This window comes from Onychostoma macrolepis, chromosome 02 (assembly GCF_012432095.1).
Source record: "Onychostoma macrolepis isolate SWU-2019 chromosome 02, ASM1243209v1, whole genome shotgun sequence".
In the NCBI taxonomy this organism is placed as follows: domain Eukaryota; kingdom Metazoa; phylum Chordata; class Actinopteri; order Cypriniformes; family Cyprinidae; genus Onychostoma; species Onychostoma macrolepis.
The window spans coordinates 22,070,288-22,085,227 of record NC_081156.1 but is presented as its reverse complement, the minus strand read 5'-3'; the positions used below and the strand labels follow the sequence as shown (position 1 = coordinate 22,085,227).

The 14,940-nt window shown below is 34.7% G+C and overlaps 1 protein-coding gene across 8 annotated transcripts in view; it reads right to left on the bottom strand.

The window, feature by feature from the left end:
* The window catches only part of astn1 (astrotactin 1), a 377,633-nt gene that overhangs the window by 116,926 nt on the left and 245,767 nt on the right, over positions 1–14,940 (bottom strand). For all 8 annotated transcript variants that reach the window (XM_058749876.1, XM_058749884.1, XM_058749890.1 and 5 more), the window contains 2 exons: positions 11,017–11,154; positions 4,672–4,822 (listed from right to left, as the gene is read on the bottom strand). In XM_058749876.1, the coding sequence (XP_058605859.1) occupies positions 4,672–4,822; positions 11,017–11,154 (289 nt within the window). The remainder of the gene's footprint in view (positions 1–4,671; positions 4,823–11,016; positions 11,155–14,940) is intronic.

Here is a 14,940-nt window from a genome sequence, read left to right as displayed (position 1 = left end):
AAACCGCCCTTGATTGAAAAGCACTTTGTAGCACAGATGACATGGTGAGACAGTTAATGATGCCAGAGAAGTCATGAAGGTTTTAAATTCAAGATAAACTGAAAAAGCCCTGAACTACTGAGCCTTTTAATCTCATTTCCAAATGGGGATCTAGTCCCACAGCTTTCCAAAGCTTAAGAGAATTGCCCATGTGATTTTGTCATATAGGAACAAATCCCTTTCAGACTGTCGGATAAGCTGTGCAAATCTAAAAACTGCCAAAAAGCCAGAAAAAAGGGAGAGAACAAAGAAGACAGAACACTTAACCAATATATATATATATATATATATATATATATTTTTTTTTTTTCCATGTGAGAAAATAAGAACCCCCAAAAAAGTAATAGTTGCAGATCAAAACAGCAGTAATATTGTTCTAAACATGAAACCACATACATATTGTTGATTATAAAATAACACAGACAGACATGCACTGCATCTGTATAGCTGAAAAATGACATGAACAGTTGCTATAGAAACATCAGATCACACACGCACACGCACACACACACACACACACGTGCACGCACACGCACACACACACACACACACAGAGAGAGAGAGAGAGAGAGAGAGAATTCAATTCAACATTAACTGGGCTGAATTGTGCCAGTGTGGAAGACTGTCAGGTGCTTTGTTTCTTGTCACATAAAACCATGCAAAAAACCACAAGGGGTCAGCTTTACTGACATACTTTGCAAAAGTCCATTGATAGAATATGCAAAAACGTGTTATTTTCACCCTGATAATAAAACAACAAATTGCCATTATTTTTTTAACAGTTTTGCACTGCACGCTGACTGTTACAACAAAGCAATCAGTAAATCAGTGTAATTACAATTGTTAAGCTAAAATTAAATTTTAGAAGTTTAAATCAAACCAGTTCTCAAAGAGCCAAAACTACGGCAGCAATTATTTGTACTAATGACACTGCATTTAATTAATGACAACGTTAACAAATTTATTAACAAATTAGTGCTGCCTTCATGGTAAGTTTTTTTTTTTTGCGTATAGAATTTTTCTTGGGATTCAGTATGCCTATGGTCAACCTGAATTTTACAGTCATATTACAAATCTTGCTTTAGGGACTGCAGCTTGCTACATTAGCATGGCCAAGTATTCCTGCTGGCCTAGACTGTCCCTCTATAGCAGATAGTCACAGAGATGGATACAGTCCTTTAAAGCCACCTTTTGATCCTTGGAGGAAAAGAAGAAAAAAAAAAACAGTGGCGTTTCCTCCCTGCTGCGCATCTAGATCACTCCCACCGAGTTTGCACTCAGGAGACCTTTGCCAAGTATTGACTAGGAACTCAGAAGTGCTTAACAGCCAGAACATGATAGGAGACAGAACAGCTTTTGGGGAGATTGTGAGCAGGCTGTCAAAGAGAGATGGAATGCATCAGTAAGAAACAGAGAACTCTACCTCCAGTGGATGACCTCAACTTAAAATGGCTCTCAACGGTCAGGTTATACTGTAATACTTCTTTATATTGAAACAGTTACTCCTCAACTAGGATAATTTCAAACATTTCAAATAATAGCAAATAGTAATATATAATTAATAGTAAAATTAATAGTAAAAACAAATATTTGTAAATATTACTACTACTACTACTACTAATTATTATTTAAATATTAATGATGCTACCGTTCTCTAAAGTGTGTGTATATAACACAGTGACCAATTCGCACTATTAACTAACTATTATGCTATTATTTTAAAATGTATGTCTTTATTATTTATTTATTTATTTATCTAAAAATACATATGTAAAATATTTTGGTTGAAAAAAAAAAAAGTAATAATAACGGTATTTTTTCAATTTTTATTAATGAAGGGTTTCACATTAAACTGCCATAGTGCGTATGTGTTGAAATTCATTGCCATTCTGATTTTATACACTACTAACACATACATTCACATAATTCATTCACATACAGACAGCTACTGTACCAGCATCTGCCAGCAACATCAAAAAGTCTCTGCTGAACACGCCTGGCTGGCTCGCTTAGATCTAGAGAGGAGCCAATTTGTTTTTCATGTGGACGGCTGGATGGACGACGGGCACCCCTCTGTGTCCCACAAAAGCACTCAACACCTAGTGTGCTGGAGGGAGAGGAACTAATTAATCACATAATCATTTAGCGATTATCAGAGTATTTCCAAACTAGTGCACTGTTCCTCTCCCCAGGAGTGCCATACATCAGCTAGACAGAGCAGATCGGAACGAGCCTGCTCACGCAGACTGCGATATTAAAACACAGAAGCAGCAGTAGCACTGCTGTCCTCAGACAAGGTGTTAATTGATTAGGGGGGGAATGAGGCTCTCTGGGGGGCCCGTAGCGAGCTCTTATGATTGGACAGATTGAAGCATCATTTTTATAGCTTCAGTCATCTGTTAATTACGAAACATCAAGCTACGGGCTCAACAGAAGGGTGTGTTATGATTAAGAAGAGCAGGATGAATTTAGAGTTTAAATTTCTGTAAAATACCAAGAAGGCCATAACATCTGTTTCATTAACTGCAGGTTCGGTGCTGTCCATCCAGCTTTACCTGAAGGAAATATCAGTGCTCACAAGGAAGCAAAATAATATACGAAAATAGAGACAAGACAGAAGAGATCAATCAATCACAATTCAGTATGCAAATACAAGTATGAAAGAAGACCCAGCAGAATTTAGTGGTGCAATGACCTCATCTGTCAGTCATTTCCTGATTCCTCCAACCCCTCATAAATTCTTGTCAATCTGCACTGAATACCTCCCCCAAATTATGTTTTGGTTTTAATGCATGCTTCCAAATACTATTAGAAAACATGCTAATGTAATTCTTTTGATTTTGCAGTTACATCACCGTGGGGGCATGCATTCGTCTTTACAGTTTATTTACTTTAGCCTCTCACGAGTATAACAAGACACAGAAACTCATTAAATTACTGTGTAATGTTTAATATAATCTACAAATATGATGCAAGGGTCATTTTATGCTTGCATCAAAAAAGAAATTAGATATTTACAAATGCATTCACATTAGTAAGAGTCCTATTTATTAGGACAAAATAAAACATTCCATCAGATTGAAAATAACAGATAACTTCATTAACTTTACAATTATTATAGTATGCTAGTCAGCAGTGCACCACACTGTAAGCCTATTTGATTTGCCAACCCTGATTTTGCTCCTATGATTTTTCCACATCGAGTACAAAAAAAGCATGGTGACCACTGACTGTCAAGTTCAGTTGCAGTTTTGATTGGTTTATTAAAAATATATACATATATTCAGTCCGGATTTTAACTCCGTACATCATTTGCACACTAAATAAATACTAGAATGATAAGCCTTACACTAATTTAAAGAACTGTTAAGTTGGTAAAACAAACAAAACAAAGCAAATAAGAAAAACAACAACAAAACAAACCTTACCTAAACAACGAAACCAAACCAAACAGAACGATGCATGGCACCCATTATCACTCAGTATTCAGAAAATACAATCAAGGCAATTATCTCTCAAATGAAACATCACAATGGATAGTAACAGTTATCTAATAAGGCTCATGTTAGACATGTACCTGCACAAACCCTGATTCGTATGTTCATAAACATGAGCAGGAGATCATGAATGAAGTGAGTGTCAGAAAGATGGATGAGACACAGCACTTTTCATAAACCCTGGCTGAAACAATCCCCCCATCAGCAGGGCCAGCCAAACACACTAATCACGGCGCATGCCAGAGTGAGAAATCAAACACTTTAAGCGTACCTCAGCCAGATGGTGAGTGAAATCAGAGTCCCTGGCTCATTTCATGGCTGCTTAACAGCCACAAGTGAGGACGATGTGAGTGTGATGTAAAATAAAAAGAAATGGAAGAAACAAATACGATTTTTCATGGTAAGTGACATAAACTCCTTCGGCAGACAAGGAAGCCCTAACTTGTAAAAGTAAACACTTTTTTTTTTAGAAATTGAGAACAAAAGGGCATTCTTTCTTCAAATTTGTATAAACATTGTAAAGTTTATGGTGATACAGGCATCGAAATGGCTTTTTTATCTCTGTTTTGTGTCTATGATAGTATGTAAACAAGTAAACAGAGAAGTCTACATCAAGCGAGAGATAACAACACAGCTGAAACAGACAAGAAAAGAGATGGATTGCAAAGGGTGACAGACAAAAAAAAAAAAAAAAAACCTGTCAGGTTAATATTAAAAATGTGTAATTAAATCATTAAAAAAATTGTTATTAGTTATTAAATTGTCAATGCTGAAATATAGTAATAATAATAATAATAATAATACACCAACTTGTAATATGACTATAAAACTAACAATATATGGACTTCTAAAGTCATTTTCAAAAATCATGTTTTTATTGTGTTTTATTGTATTAGTTATTTTTTCCCTAATCAAAATAACCCAACTGCAGTTTGATTGAGATTAATTGGAATGCACAATGAAAAAACATGATTTTTGAAAATTGTTAAAAACAGAGTTATGTGTTTTTGCAAATGAACTCTTCAAATAATAATACAATTTTGAATTTATAAATTAATTCTCTTCATTTGGGAGCTTTTCTCAATTTGTACTACTATATGCAGCCCTAAAAATAAGACGGTCAACGACAACTCACCACACAGCCAGTGGAGTCCAATTTGCGATCAGAGATGCAACGGAAATTTCGGCTGCAGCCTCCATTGTCTTTTGAGCAGTCGCGCACCGGGCCAAAAGAGTCGAGCAGCACTTCCAGACTGTCGAAGGACGAAGAAATCATCAGCTCCTCCCTGATGAACAATGATGCATAGAAAACTCAGTTAGTAATGGCAGGTCAAAAAACCTCTAGCATCTTTAGTATGTAATTATAATCTGCTTGTTTATTATATTATACTCACTTTATCCAATACATAAAAATGTCAAGAACTGGATATCAAAGAGGCAAGTAACGTTAAGCTGGAACTGACTGTTGTGTCTTCTCTATGCTACCATAAATCCAGCTAAAGGGAAAAGCTTTCCAAAGCAGCAAAAGTAAACAACAGCACTGATGGCTAAACCTTGAACAGATGAACTCCATTGCTCTGACCTTGGTTTTAGCTGTGTGGCTGGAAAATTGTATTGGGTTATATTTATTTTTTTCGCTTTCTAGAGCACTTGAAACATCCAAATATTTATCATTACTATGAAATATGAATGGGCAGTGGTCATGATGAAGGAGCAAACCAGTGACCTTTTATTGTCTAATATATTTTAAGAGTGTGAAATCACCAGGCTGCTGGAGAAGTGGAGTGCTGTGATAAATGGATTCATAGTTCTGCTACTGTGATTTCGTTTTCAAGACAGAAACACTGCCTTTACGTTCCAAGTTTTGTTTTTCCTATTTTTCTGTTATAAAGTGGCCAATGATTCCTGTCTCAAAGCCAAGTGGAGACACAGTCTGTCAGTGTTTAAAAATTATGCAAATGACAATCAAATAAGTGCATGCATAAATATAAAAACAGAGAGACAGAGAAAAAAGGAATTAGAGGCTACACTTTCAGATCATGCATTCAGGCATGTCCTGAAAACTTAAATCAAAAAATCAAAACATTTACTTGTAAAGTTAATAAACAATCATATTTTAGTTTTTCAGGACTACTTTCCACTTCTCTCCACCATTAGGATTTAACTGTCTATCGTTGCTGCTGTTAGTTTTCTTAATCCTTCAGATTCACAGTCTGTGATTAAATGCGTCACTTGTAATGTTAAGGTCAGAATAGAATGTCTGGGGACATTGTTAAAAATAAAGAAGCGAATAAAAGTATCTATCCTGCTAAAAAGATCAAGGATTCCTCATACTTAAAAAGAAATTAATAAATTAATGCACAAGCATCACACATTTCACAGTGAACTATGAATCACTGGAGATTCTCAGTAAATGTCCACCTTACTTAATAAAAAAACACTGCAGTTCTCACCTCAGGTTCCGTCTCTCACCAAGCTTAGCAAAATACTAGTAGCACAAGAGAAGGCATACCTTTTAAAGTCATGATGTTATGGTCGTTAGGGGAAGATGTTATCGCAATAAGGCAGAATATATAATGACTCCCGTTCCACGGTAATGAGGGCACTTTGAACAAATTGAGACAAATCTACCTCTGTGAACAAAGGATCTCAATTGGCAGGGCTTAGAACAGAAAGTCTGTGGAAGCTCTAATTAGTAGCTTAACTCCAAATACAAAGCAAGCATTTTCAGACAAGACACTGAAAAAGTGCAGCCTGTTCTTTTCAACAGCAGCAAGAAGTAATTAAAATGAACCTTCACTTAAGACCGTATTAAAGAAGGCCATCCAAGTAATAGAAGATTCACTCTGTGACAAATGTGATACATAATACTTTTTAATCAAAAGCTAAGACACTAATCAGTCATAATCTCTGATATAGTTCTAAAGCCGCAGACATTGCACTCAGCTTTGCATAATAATAATAATAATAATAATAGTTTAATTTTGCTTTTGTATAACAGCTCAATAAATAAGAAGTTAATTTTAGAAACAATATTACTTTGTCTGTTTTCCAACAAAATTAGTTCCAAAGTCATAGTAGAGCTGCTTTGCTTGAATAAATCAACACTTTTGAATGAATTGGTTGGGTAAATAATTCAATGATTCATTTGTTCCTATATTAAACGATTCAGTGTTATTAATGAATCATTTCATAGAATGAATCAATGACTCACTAATTTAGATAGTCACTTGTTTTATTCCTGAATGAATCACTGTGTTCGAATGAATCAGCTGACTTAATGATTCACCGACTCACTCACTCACCACTGGTGTAACTATGTAACCTGCAGAAAGAATCACTGAAAAATTGGCACCATTATCCAGACTGATATTCTGTCAGTTGATGTACTTTGCATTAGTGTGTCAGTTGTATCATTGTACATTACATTTTAAGTGTCTAGGAGACACACTAAAACTGATTCATAACTTCTGAACTTCAGCTTCAGTTGAATTTAAAATTGTATTTTTGTTTTAGACATCAATTTCAAACAATATTTGGCAGGTCCCCTGTGGTCTGGCTGCAGACCACCTACTGTATGTTCGCATGACCCCTGGTGAACAATCCTGCTGAAACATAAATGCAATGACATTCCAAACATCTCCATTACTGACACCAATACATAATCTACTCTACACTGTATTCTCTCTAAACTGATTGTTCTGTGCAGTTCCAAGATTGCTTTTCCTTGAATCAGACTATGCTGCTGGGAGTAGAAGCGGTGTTCTGGTTCACTTGCACAATGGTAGTGAAATGTGTTTGCTGTGCTTGAAATGAACAAATATTTACTGTGTGATGTACGAAGTCGACAGCTATGGTAATTTTCCAAACAAGCAGGCTCTGGGTAGTGTGGGGAACTGCAGTCCACAGACGTCCAAACTATCATAAAAAACATGTTATTATACTAATTTTTAATTCTCTAAGGAATAATTACAGCTTTAACAGTAGTCAAAGATGATCAGTGCTAGTAATGATGCTTAAATATAGAATTCCCCTCTACTTTCACAAATAGGCTATGCCAAGTCAATAAATTCTAGACTAAATTCCAACCAATGAGCCAGCCAAATTATTTAATATCTTATATTAACGTTGTCGCTGAGGTTATAAATGCCTTTTTTTCTTATTTAGGGTTAATGGTACCCCTTTGAGTTTTCTATATGACTCAATTAAATAGTCCTTAAATGGGATAGTTCACCCAGAAATGAAAATTCTTTCATCAATTACTTTCATCAGTTCATCTCATGTTACCCTAGATAGGGGTAGGGATACTTCTTTTATATCCTGCAGAAGAAAGTAAATGATGGCATTTTCATATTTGGGTGAACTATCCCTTTAAAGATCAGGCAGTACATTATCTCTCTGACAAATGTTTATTAACATGGTAAGAGTTATTTCAAAATATTCCAGTGCACCGAAAAACACTAGGAATTGAGGCAATATTCAGCAAGCCCAGGGCCAGGGGACCACATGGCCTGCCAAATTTTGTATGGTGGACCTTGCGAAGCTGGCCACTCTGCAGGAGATCAGTAGGACACACTTAGAGGACCTTTCAACGAAATAAAAATGAAGACAGAGCAAAGAAAATTTCACTTTCCGCCATATATATATATATTGGTATTTATGTATAAATAACACCTCCATGAACGTCTTTAAAAAACAAATATGAGTAAAGACAATAACAGCCAAATGAAAAACCATAAAAGACTCAAATTAATTGTGTGTGTACAGTATGCAAGTGTGTGTGTTATATAGACAGTAAGTTAATTAGAGACAGAAATTACTAACTAGATTCAGCTTTAACAGCAACGTCTCTTCTAATTAACATCAGACAGTGATTTTTTTTTTTTCCTGAGGTTAACAGCAGCATGTTTTATAGGTTATTTCCAACTTTATTATTTCTTATGAACAAAACCATATCTATAATTGAATTTCCAAAAGTAACTTTTCCATTTTACTGCCTTTAAGGCCCTGAGCACTGAAATATTTAAAAGTTCCTTTAAACACCAGCTACCATGATAATTCAGTGAGAGACTAATCACAAGATTAATCAATTTTTGGTTAAAAACAAATTAATCAAATCAGCATGTGCCCTTTGGCAATGCATTCAAAGCCCCTGCAAGGTCTGGATAATGTCAAGCCACATCAATTTTGAGGCTTTACAAAAATAAATAAATAAACACAGAAATACAAGTCACCTCGTTTGGTTGGAAATTTTAACGAGTTGCAGTTCAATAAAGTGGCTCAGTGGAATCCTTTACTAGTAAATCATCCTCATATTTGACAAATTGCAAGAAGTGCCATTCAAACAATAATGTCAAGTATAGTGGCTAAATTAAATCAATAGATGCTACACAATTATATTCAATACTGAAAATAAGAATCTCAACAGGATTTCTGAAGAACTAAAAGGTACAAGATGAATAACTGACAAAACTGGATCTTGACAAGTGTTCCAGGGCCTTATTTAACTCACAAAGCCTTTAACTGTATATACTTCAGTTAAAGACACTGAAAACACAGAGGCTACTTTAAAGTCTGGAACCACAGGCACTGAAAAGGCATGTTGCTGTAATTTACTGTAATTATCCAGTCAACTTAAAGACACCCAAGACATCCTAGATCAGTCATCTTTAATTTGTCATGCTCTGTTGCCTAGAGGTTTTCTAGAGTGTTTAGTTGAAGTTTTTTTTGTAAAGTTTAGTTACTTTAACTATAGTGAAACCAGAGTGTTTTCTAGCAAGTGCATATAATGTCTGACAGAAACCACATTTATGTATCATTATCTTTGACATTTCCTTGTCAAATATGGCATGAAGGAATAATATAAAGGAAAATGCATATGGTTCAACTTTAATTTAAGCAATGCATTTAGTCAATAGCATCCAGTGAGGAAGAAGTGACCCTTTACTAAACTCTGCCCACCTTGGTTACTGTTACTTTCTCAAATAAGCTTTAAAGCACATCTTTTTACATGAAAAGTGCAGTTTTAACAGTGGTAAAAAGACACTGAGAAAAAGGCATTTAAAGACATTGTCAAATTGCACAGTTTTGTGATCTGAAGTTCATATAACATATGGGGTACAGAATTAACTCTTTACTATCAACCTTATTTTGGCCCAACTCAATATTTTATTTTATTTTACTTTACTTTACTTTACTTTATTTTAATTTGTAGCTTGGATCAAATGCAGGTGCTGTTACTGATGTTATGCAACATGCACTTCTTATGATTTATTTAAAGATTTGGTAAAAATATACATTTCTGTAAAAAATTCCATTTAAAACTTTCTAAACACCCCGGACCTTCAAAGACTAATAAAATGCATGTATGATAAAATGGTGGATGGCAACAATTGCTATATTTGGTAACATTTTTTTTAAGACAGGGCTTAGTGTAGGATCAATTATCACAAATTAATCTGACGATTAATTAAGGCTGCTCCAAACTGTTTTATGCATCGTGGTCACTACAGTGGACAGATATTTGGAAGCCATTTTGAACCATTTAAGATGTAGCATTTTTCAGTTAAATAGGATGTCAAATATAGATTCATCCAGATTTTAACAATATTTTTCTGTGACAGAAAATATATCTGTCCACTACAGTGGATATCATGCACCAAAGGGTATAATTCTGCCTATGAGCCAATACATAGGTTCTGCCTTATTTTGTATGATTTATTAAAATTATGATATAATTTACACTTGAATGGTTTTATCGAACAGAAATATTAAATAGTCTTCAGATTTGATCATTTATTTCAATGTTTACAGTCTATATTTATTTATTAGGTTATATAAAAGTGTAGGCATGTATACATGTATACTGTATGAGTGCAGATACAGTATATGTGTGCATGATTGTGTTTGATCGTGTGGTGGGAGGGTGTGTGTGCTTGTGTGTGTTTGTATTTGTGCTCACCTGTGTATGAATAGCCCCCCACCCCCACACACCCCTGTCCCATAGACACACACTCTTATGTTTTGTATGTTACACTTCACATTTGTTACACTGCCGTCCTGACATAGCTTGTTGTTATTGAATGTTCTTATGCGTATTCAAACCATTTTCACGTATTAAATATTTTAAAAACTTGTTTTTTTTAAGACCACACATTCAGTTCTATTGATTCACTTTTTATACGTATGATGCATGGTGTCCACTACAGTGGACATATATGTAACTCCCTCAAAATAATATTGATTTTTTAATGATTTTTCACTTGTTTAAAAGTAAAAACAAACATGTAAAAAAAAATCTTACTTTGTGATTTAATAATTCATGCATCAGAGGGTTAAAATAAGCCCTAATTTTATTTTATTTTTTTCAGACTTTGAAATTCTTAGGCGAACTATCAACTAATGCACTTCAGCATGTCCTCATGTTCAGCTATTCTTCTTTGAAACAAGCTAAGATTAAAAATGTCATCTCCTACAGTACCTGACATCCACTGCGTCCTCCATGACAGTCATATCTGTCTTGCACTTGGCAGAGGGGTTGATGGCCAGCTCAGCTGGAGGAATGACAAAGCTTTTGCTAAGTGGCAGCCACATGCCTTCTCCAAGAGTGTATGTGAATCTGAAACACAGAAAGGCAAAGTCAATATTTCAGAAACCTCTCACCATGTTACCAAAAAAAAAACATATTTTACATCATTCAGCCTGCTACAGGCTGCTGCAATGTGAGACAAGCTACATTGTGAGACAAGAAAATTGGCATTTGGATGACATTAGTTTTACAATTCAAAAAAAAGAAAGTAAAAGTTTTTCTCTAGAGGATCCATGAGGGTTAAATTGAAATTCTGGGTATGAATCTAAAAATAGCGTTGACCAGGGTAACAACGAACGACACATTTTCACATTTAAAGAAGACACGTTATTGTTCATATTCACTGAATGTTTTTTGACATGAAAAAAAAAAATCAATGCATCCTCAAGAGAGACTCCCACATGAATGTAAAGACTATTCATTTAGTTTATTGTATCCGCCTCTGCACAGTGGAGCAAGTGTTTAACAAATAATGTGTTTCTTACAAATCCATCTAAAGGTTCAAACAGATTGTTGACAGGGGGAAAAAAAATAGCTGCTCTTCTCCCCTGCAAAATCAAATATAACCACATTTTTCAGTTTGACCCTCACTCTGGAACGGTAGCACATTTTAAAACTTGAGTCATTACCGGAATGCTTATCTGACCTTGAAAACTCCCCCCACCCCCCTGGTTTTAGTGCTGAGAGACGTCCAGGCGGATAAGATCAACTTGTGGGTGGATATCCATAGATGACTACAAAAACAAAGCAACTGAGCATAGTAAAATAATGCCCAGAACAGAAGGTCCAAAGAGTTTGTGGGAGTAATTGAAAACTGGCACATCTACAAGCTAGCTCTTTTTTTTTTTACTGTACTTCAATTCACATTGAAATCCTGAGGTTTCGACTTGGTGTCATAACACTCAATCAATAAACGCAGTTTTGTCCAGCACTGACTTGCATGCAATGGAAAAAGTCTCTAAGACACGAGTATGAACATGTTGGTTTCTATTTTTTCTGTGAAGAATAGCCAGACGCACTTGAATGATTCATTGATTCAATCACTGGCTGATTCATTCCTTCATTCATTTGCTTCCCCTCTGTAAACTTAACTATCATTTTATTCCACCCATGCATCTCAAGAAGGCTGTATGTATATGAGCTAAACAATCACCCCAGTAATTCTATTTGCATAAGATGCATTATGCAAACAAAAATACTGTCTGATTACATTACTGGAAGAACTTTTAGCTTTCCAGCATTGTGCATGCAAAGATGTGATTTAAACCTACACTGTAAAAATAAAATGACATTTTATCATTAGTCACACAATAGAATAGTGAATCATGATGAATCTACATAAAACACTTGTTAGACTGACAAAATTTATTGTCCAAAATTATGTTGTCCAAACTAGGCTAACTGAACCAAACCGCTTTATAATTAATAATGTTGCTGATTTGTTAAGGGTTTAGGAGCTCCCAGTGCACACTGTGGCATGAATAAATCATGCGGTTACTTTAATAGGAGTATCGTTTTACTGTTTGCTGACTTTATTCATGCTGCTGTTGCTGTTTATGTACACTATCATTCAAAAGTTTAGGATCAATATGATTTTTTTTAATGTTTCTGAAAAAAAGGCATTTCTGCTCACCAAGGCTGCATTTATTTAAAATAATAATAATAATGTAAGTAAACATACTCAAAACTACAGTAATAAGGTGAAATATTTATACAATTTAAAATTACTGTAATCTATTTTAATATATTTTAAAATGTAAATTATTCCTGTGTTGGCAAAGCTGAATTTTCAGCAGCCATTCCTCCAGTCTTCAATGTCACATTATCCTTCAGAAATCATTCTAATATGATTATTTGGTGTGCAAGAAACATTATCAATGTCAAAAAAGTTAAATATTTTTGTGGAAAACATGATACATTTTTTAGGGTTCTTTGATGAATAGAAAGATTATAAGTCTTTACGGTCACTTTTGATCAATTGTATGCTGAAAATGTATTACTGAATAAAAATAATAATGTATGTCAAAAAATAATCACATACTATGCTGAACAAAACAAACCATGAATTAACTTCTAAAAAATAGAAAAGCTATAACCCTCAGATTACCCTCCTCTTGTGTACTAAACGGATCTCTCCAACTGCTGCTGTTTAATACACTGCAATAAATAGCTTTTCCTGATCACAGTTAAGTCTATTAAATTTGCATCTTTTCCTATTTGTTTGAATAAATAAGCCACTACAAACTGCCTAATTTATTCATTTTCCTAAAGTAGTTTCAAATGCAGGTTCTTCAATTGCAGTTGTGCTCTCACAGTTTATGCATGGCTAATAATAGATGCTGGGCAAGGCAAAATATAATCAATCAATTTATTATCTGGCTTATTTAATTCACATTTAATACCTCACAGAGGGCAATGTACCAACATTAATATTCTTCATTAACTACATAACTATCAATTTCACATTTAAATAGTAAAATGTTTAAAGAGATTGTGCTCATATTTAAATGAGCGACTTTTCAATAACATCTAAAATAGCAACATATATTGTGCATATCAAAATAAATTAGCTATTTTTCAGGAAAGATGGCACATTTTCATATCTGTTACACAAGATGTGTTAAATGCCACATGTAATAGTGGATAGGACAGTCAAGCAACTGTGAACATCATTCTTTATTAATGCACCGATAACAAGACGACTGTCACTTGTGGAAAAAAAAATGCACAGGCAAATATATGCGTTTAATGCATACATTTTAAACTGCTAGAAAATGCAAATGCAATTTCGTCTGAATTCTGACCACAATATGCTGCAATACACAGCAAGCTTGTTTTTCATGTTGCGCTCATCAGTCTGGATTTCTCCACATGAATCTCATCACACCTGGGTGCTGTGTGTGCCTCATCAACTGTAACCACAAGCTCATTTATGTCAATATATCATCCATCATCAGCTACCGTTTACATTAAATCCAATTAAACCTGGATCATTTCATGTGCACACAGCGTTTTTTCCTTGTCAGATATGCTGTTAATAGTAAACTGATCTGTTCAAATAACAGTTTCTTGTCAAATCTTGGAGGCAGAAATTTCAGTGCAATCCATACTCATATATGTTTCATAATCATGTCATTCCATGACAGCTCAAAAAGAAATTTTCGAACACCACAGATTTGCTGAAAATTCACCCAAGCGTTTTGCAATATGCAGATTCAAGAAAAAGCGGACGTAACGTGAAGCTTGACACATCTGAATATTGTCGCCTGCTAGTGTGAAACGGCTTCAATTGAGTTTTGCAGGAAAATGACTTGTAAATGGATTACCGAACAAAACACTGAGGCAGGGATAAAACTCCCTCGGCGCAGGTGGAAGTTAAAAGGGAAAAACACATCTATCAAAAAAGTGAGGGTACCTTTTAAAATATCTCAGCACACTGAGTCAATAACAAACAAAGACGGAACCTCAGAACAGGAGGGAAAAGAAATAACCATAACAAGCAGTTCTGTTACAAGCAGCAGAATTCAACATATTGATGTGGGTACCAAAGTTTGCACCAGATATTTACAGACACAGTAGCTATCTTTGAATGGTTTGCAGATTAGAAAGTAAATCAGATTATAAAGTGTTTAAAAAACTCGGTTAGTTGCACCATAACAACATGTTTTCATCTCTCATTCTTGTACTTTATAGTTCCACTATAAAAGTTTGACAAATATCAGTCACATCATTTCTGAGTCTGATATCGAAAGCTAGATATATAAATGAATAAGTGAAGCATTCAAAATTGATTATGGCCTTTCCTATTCATTCATG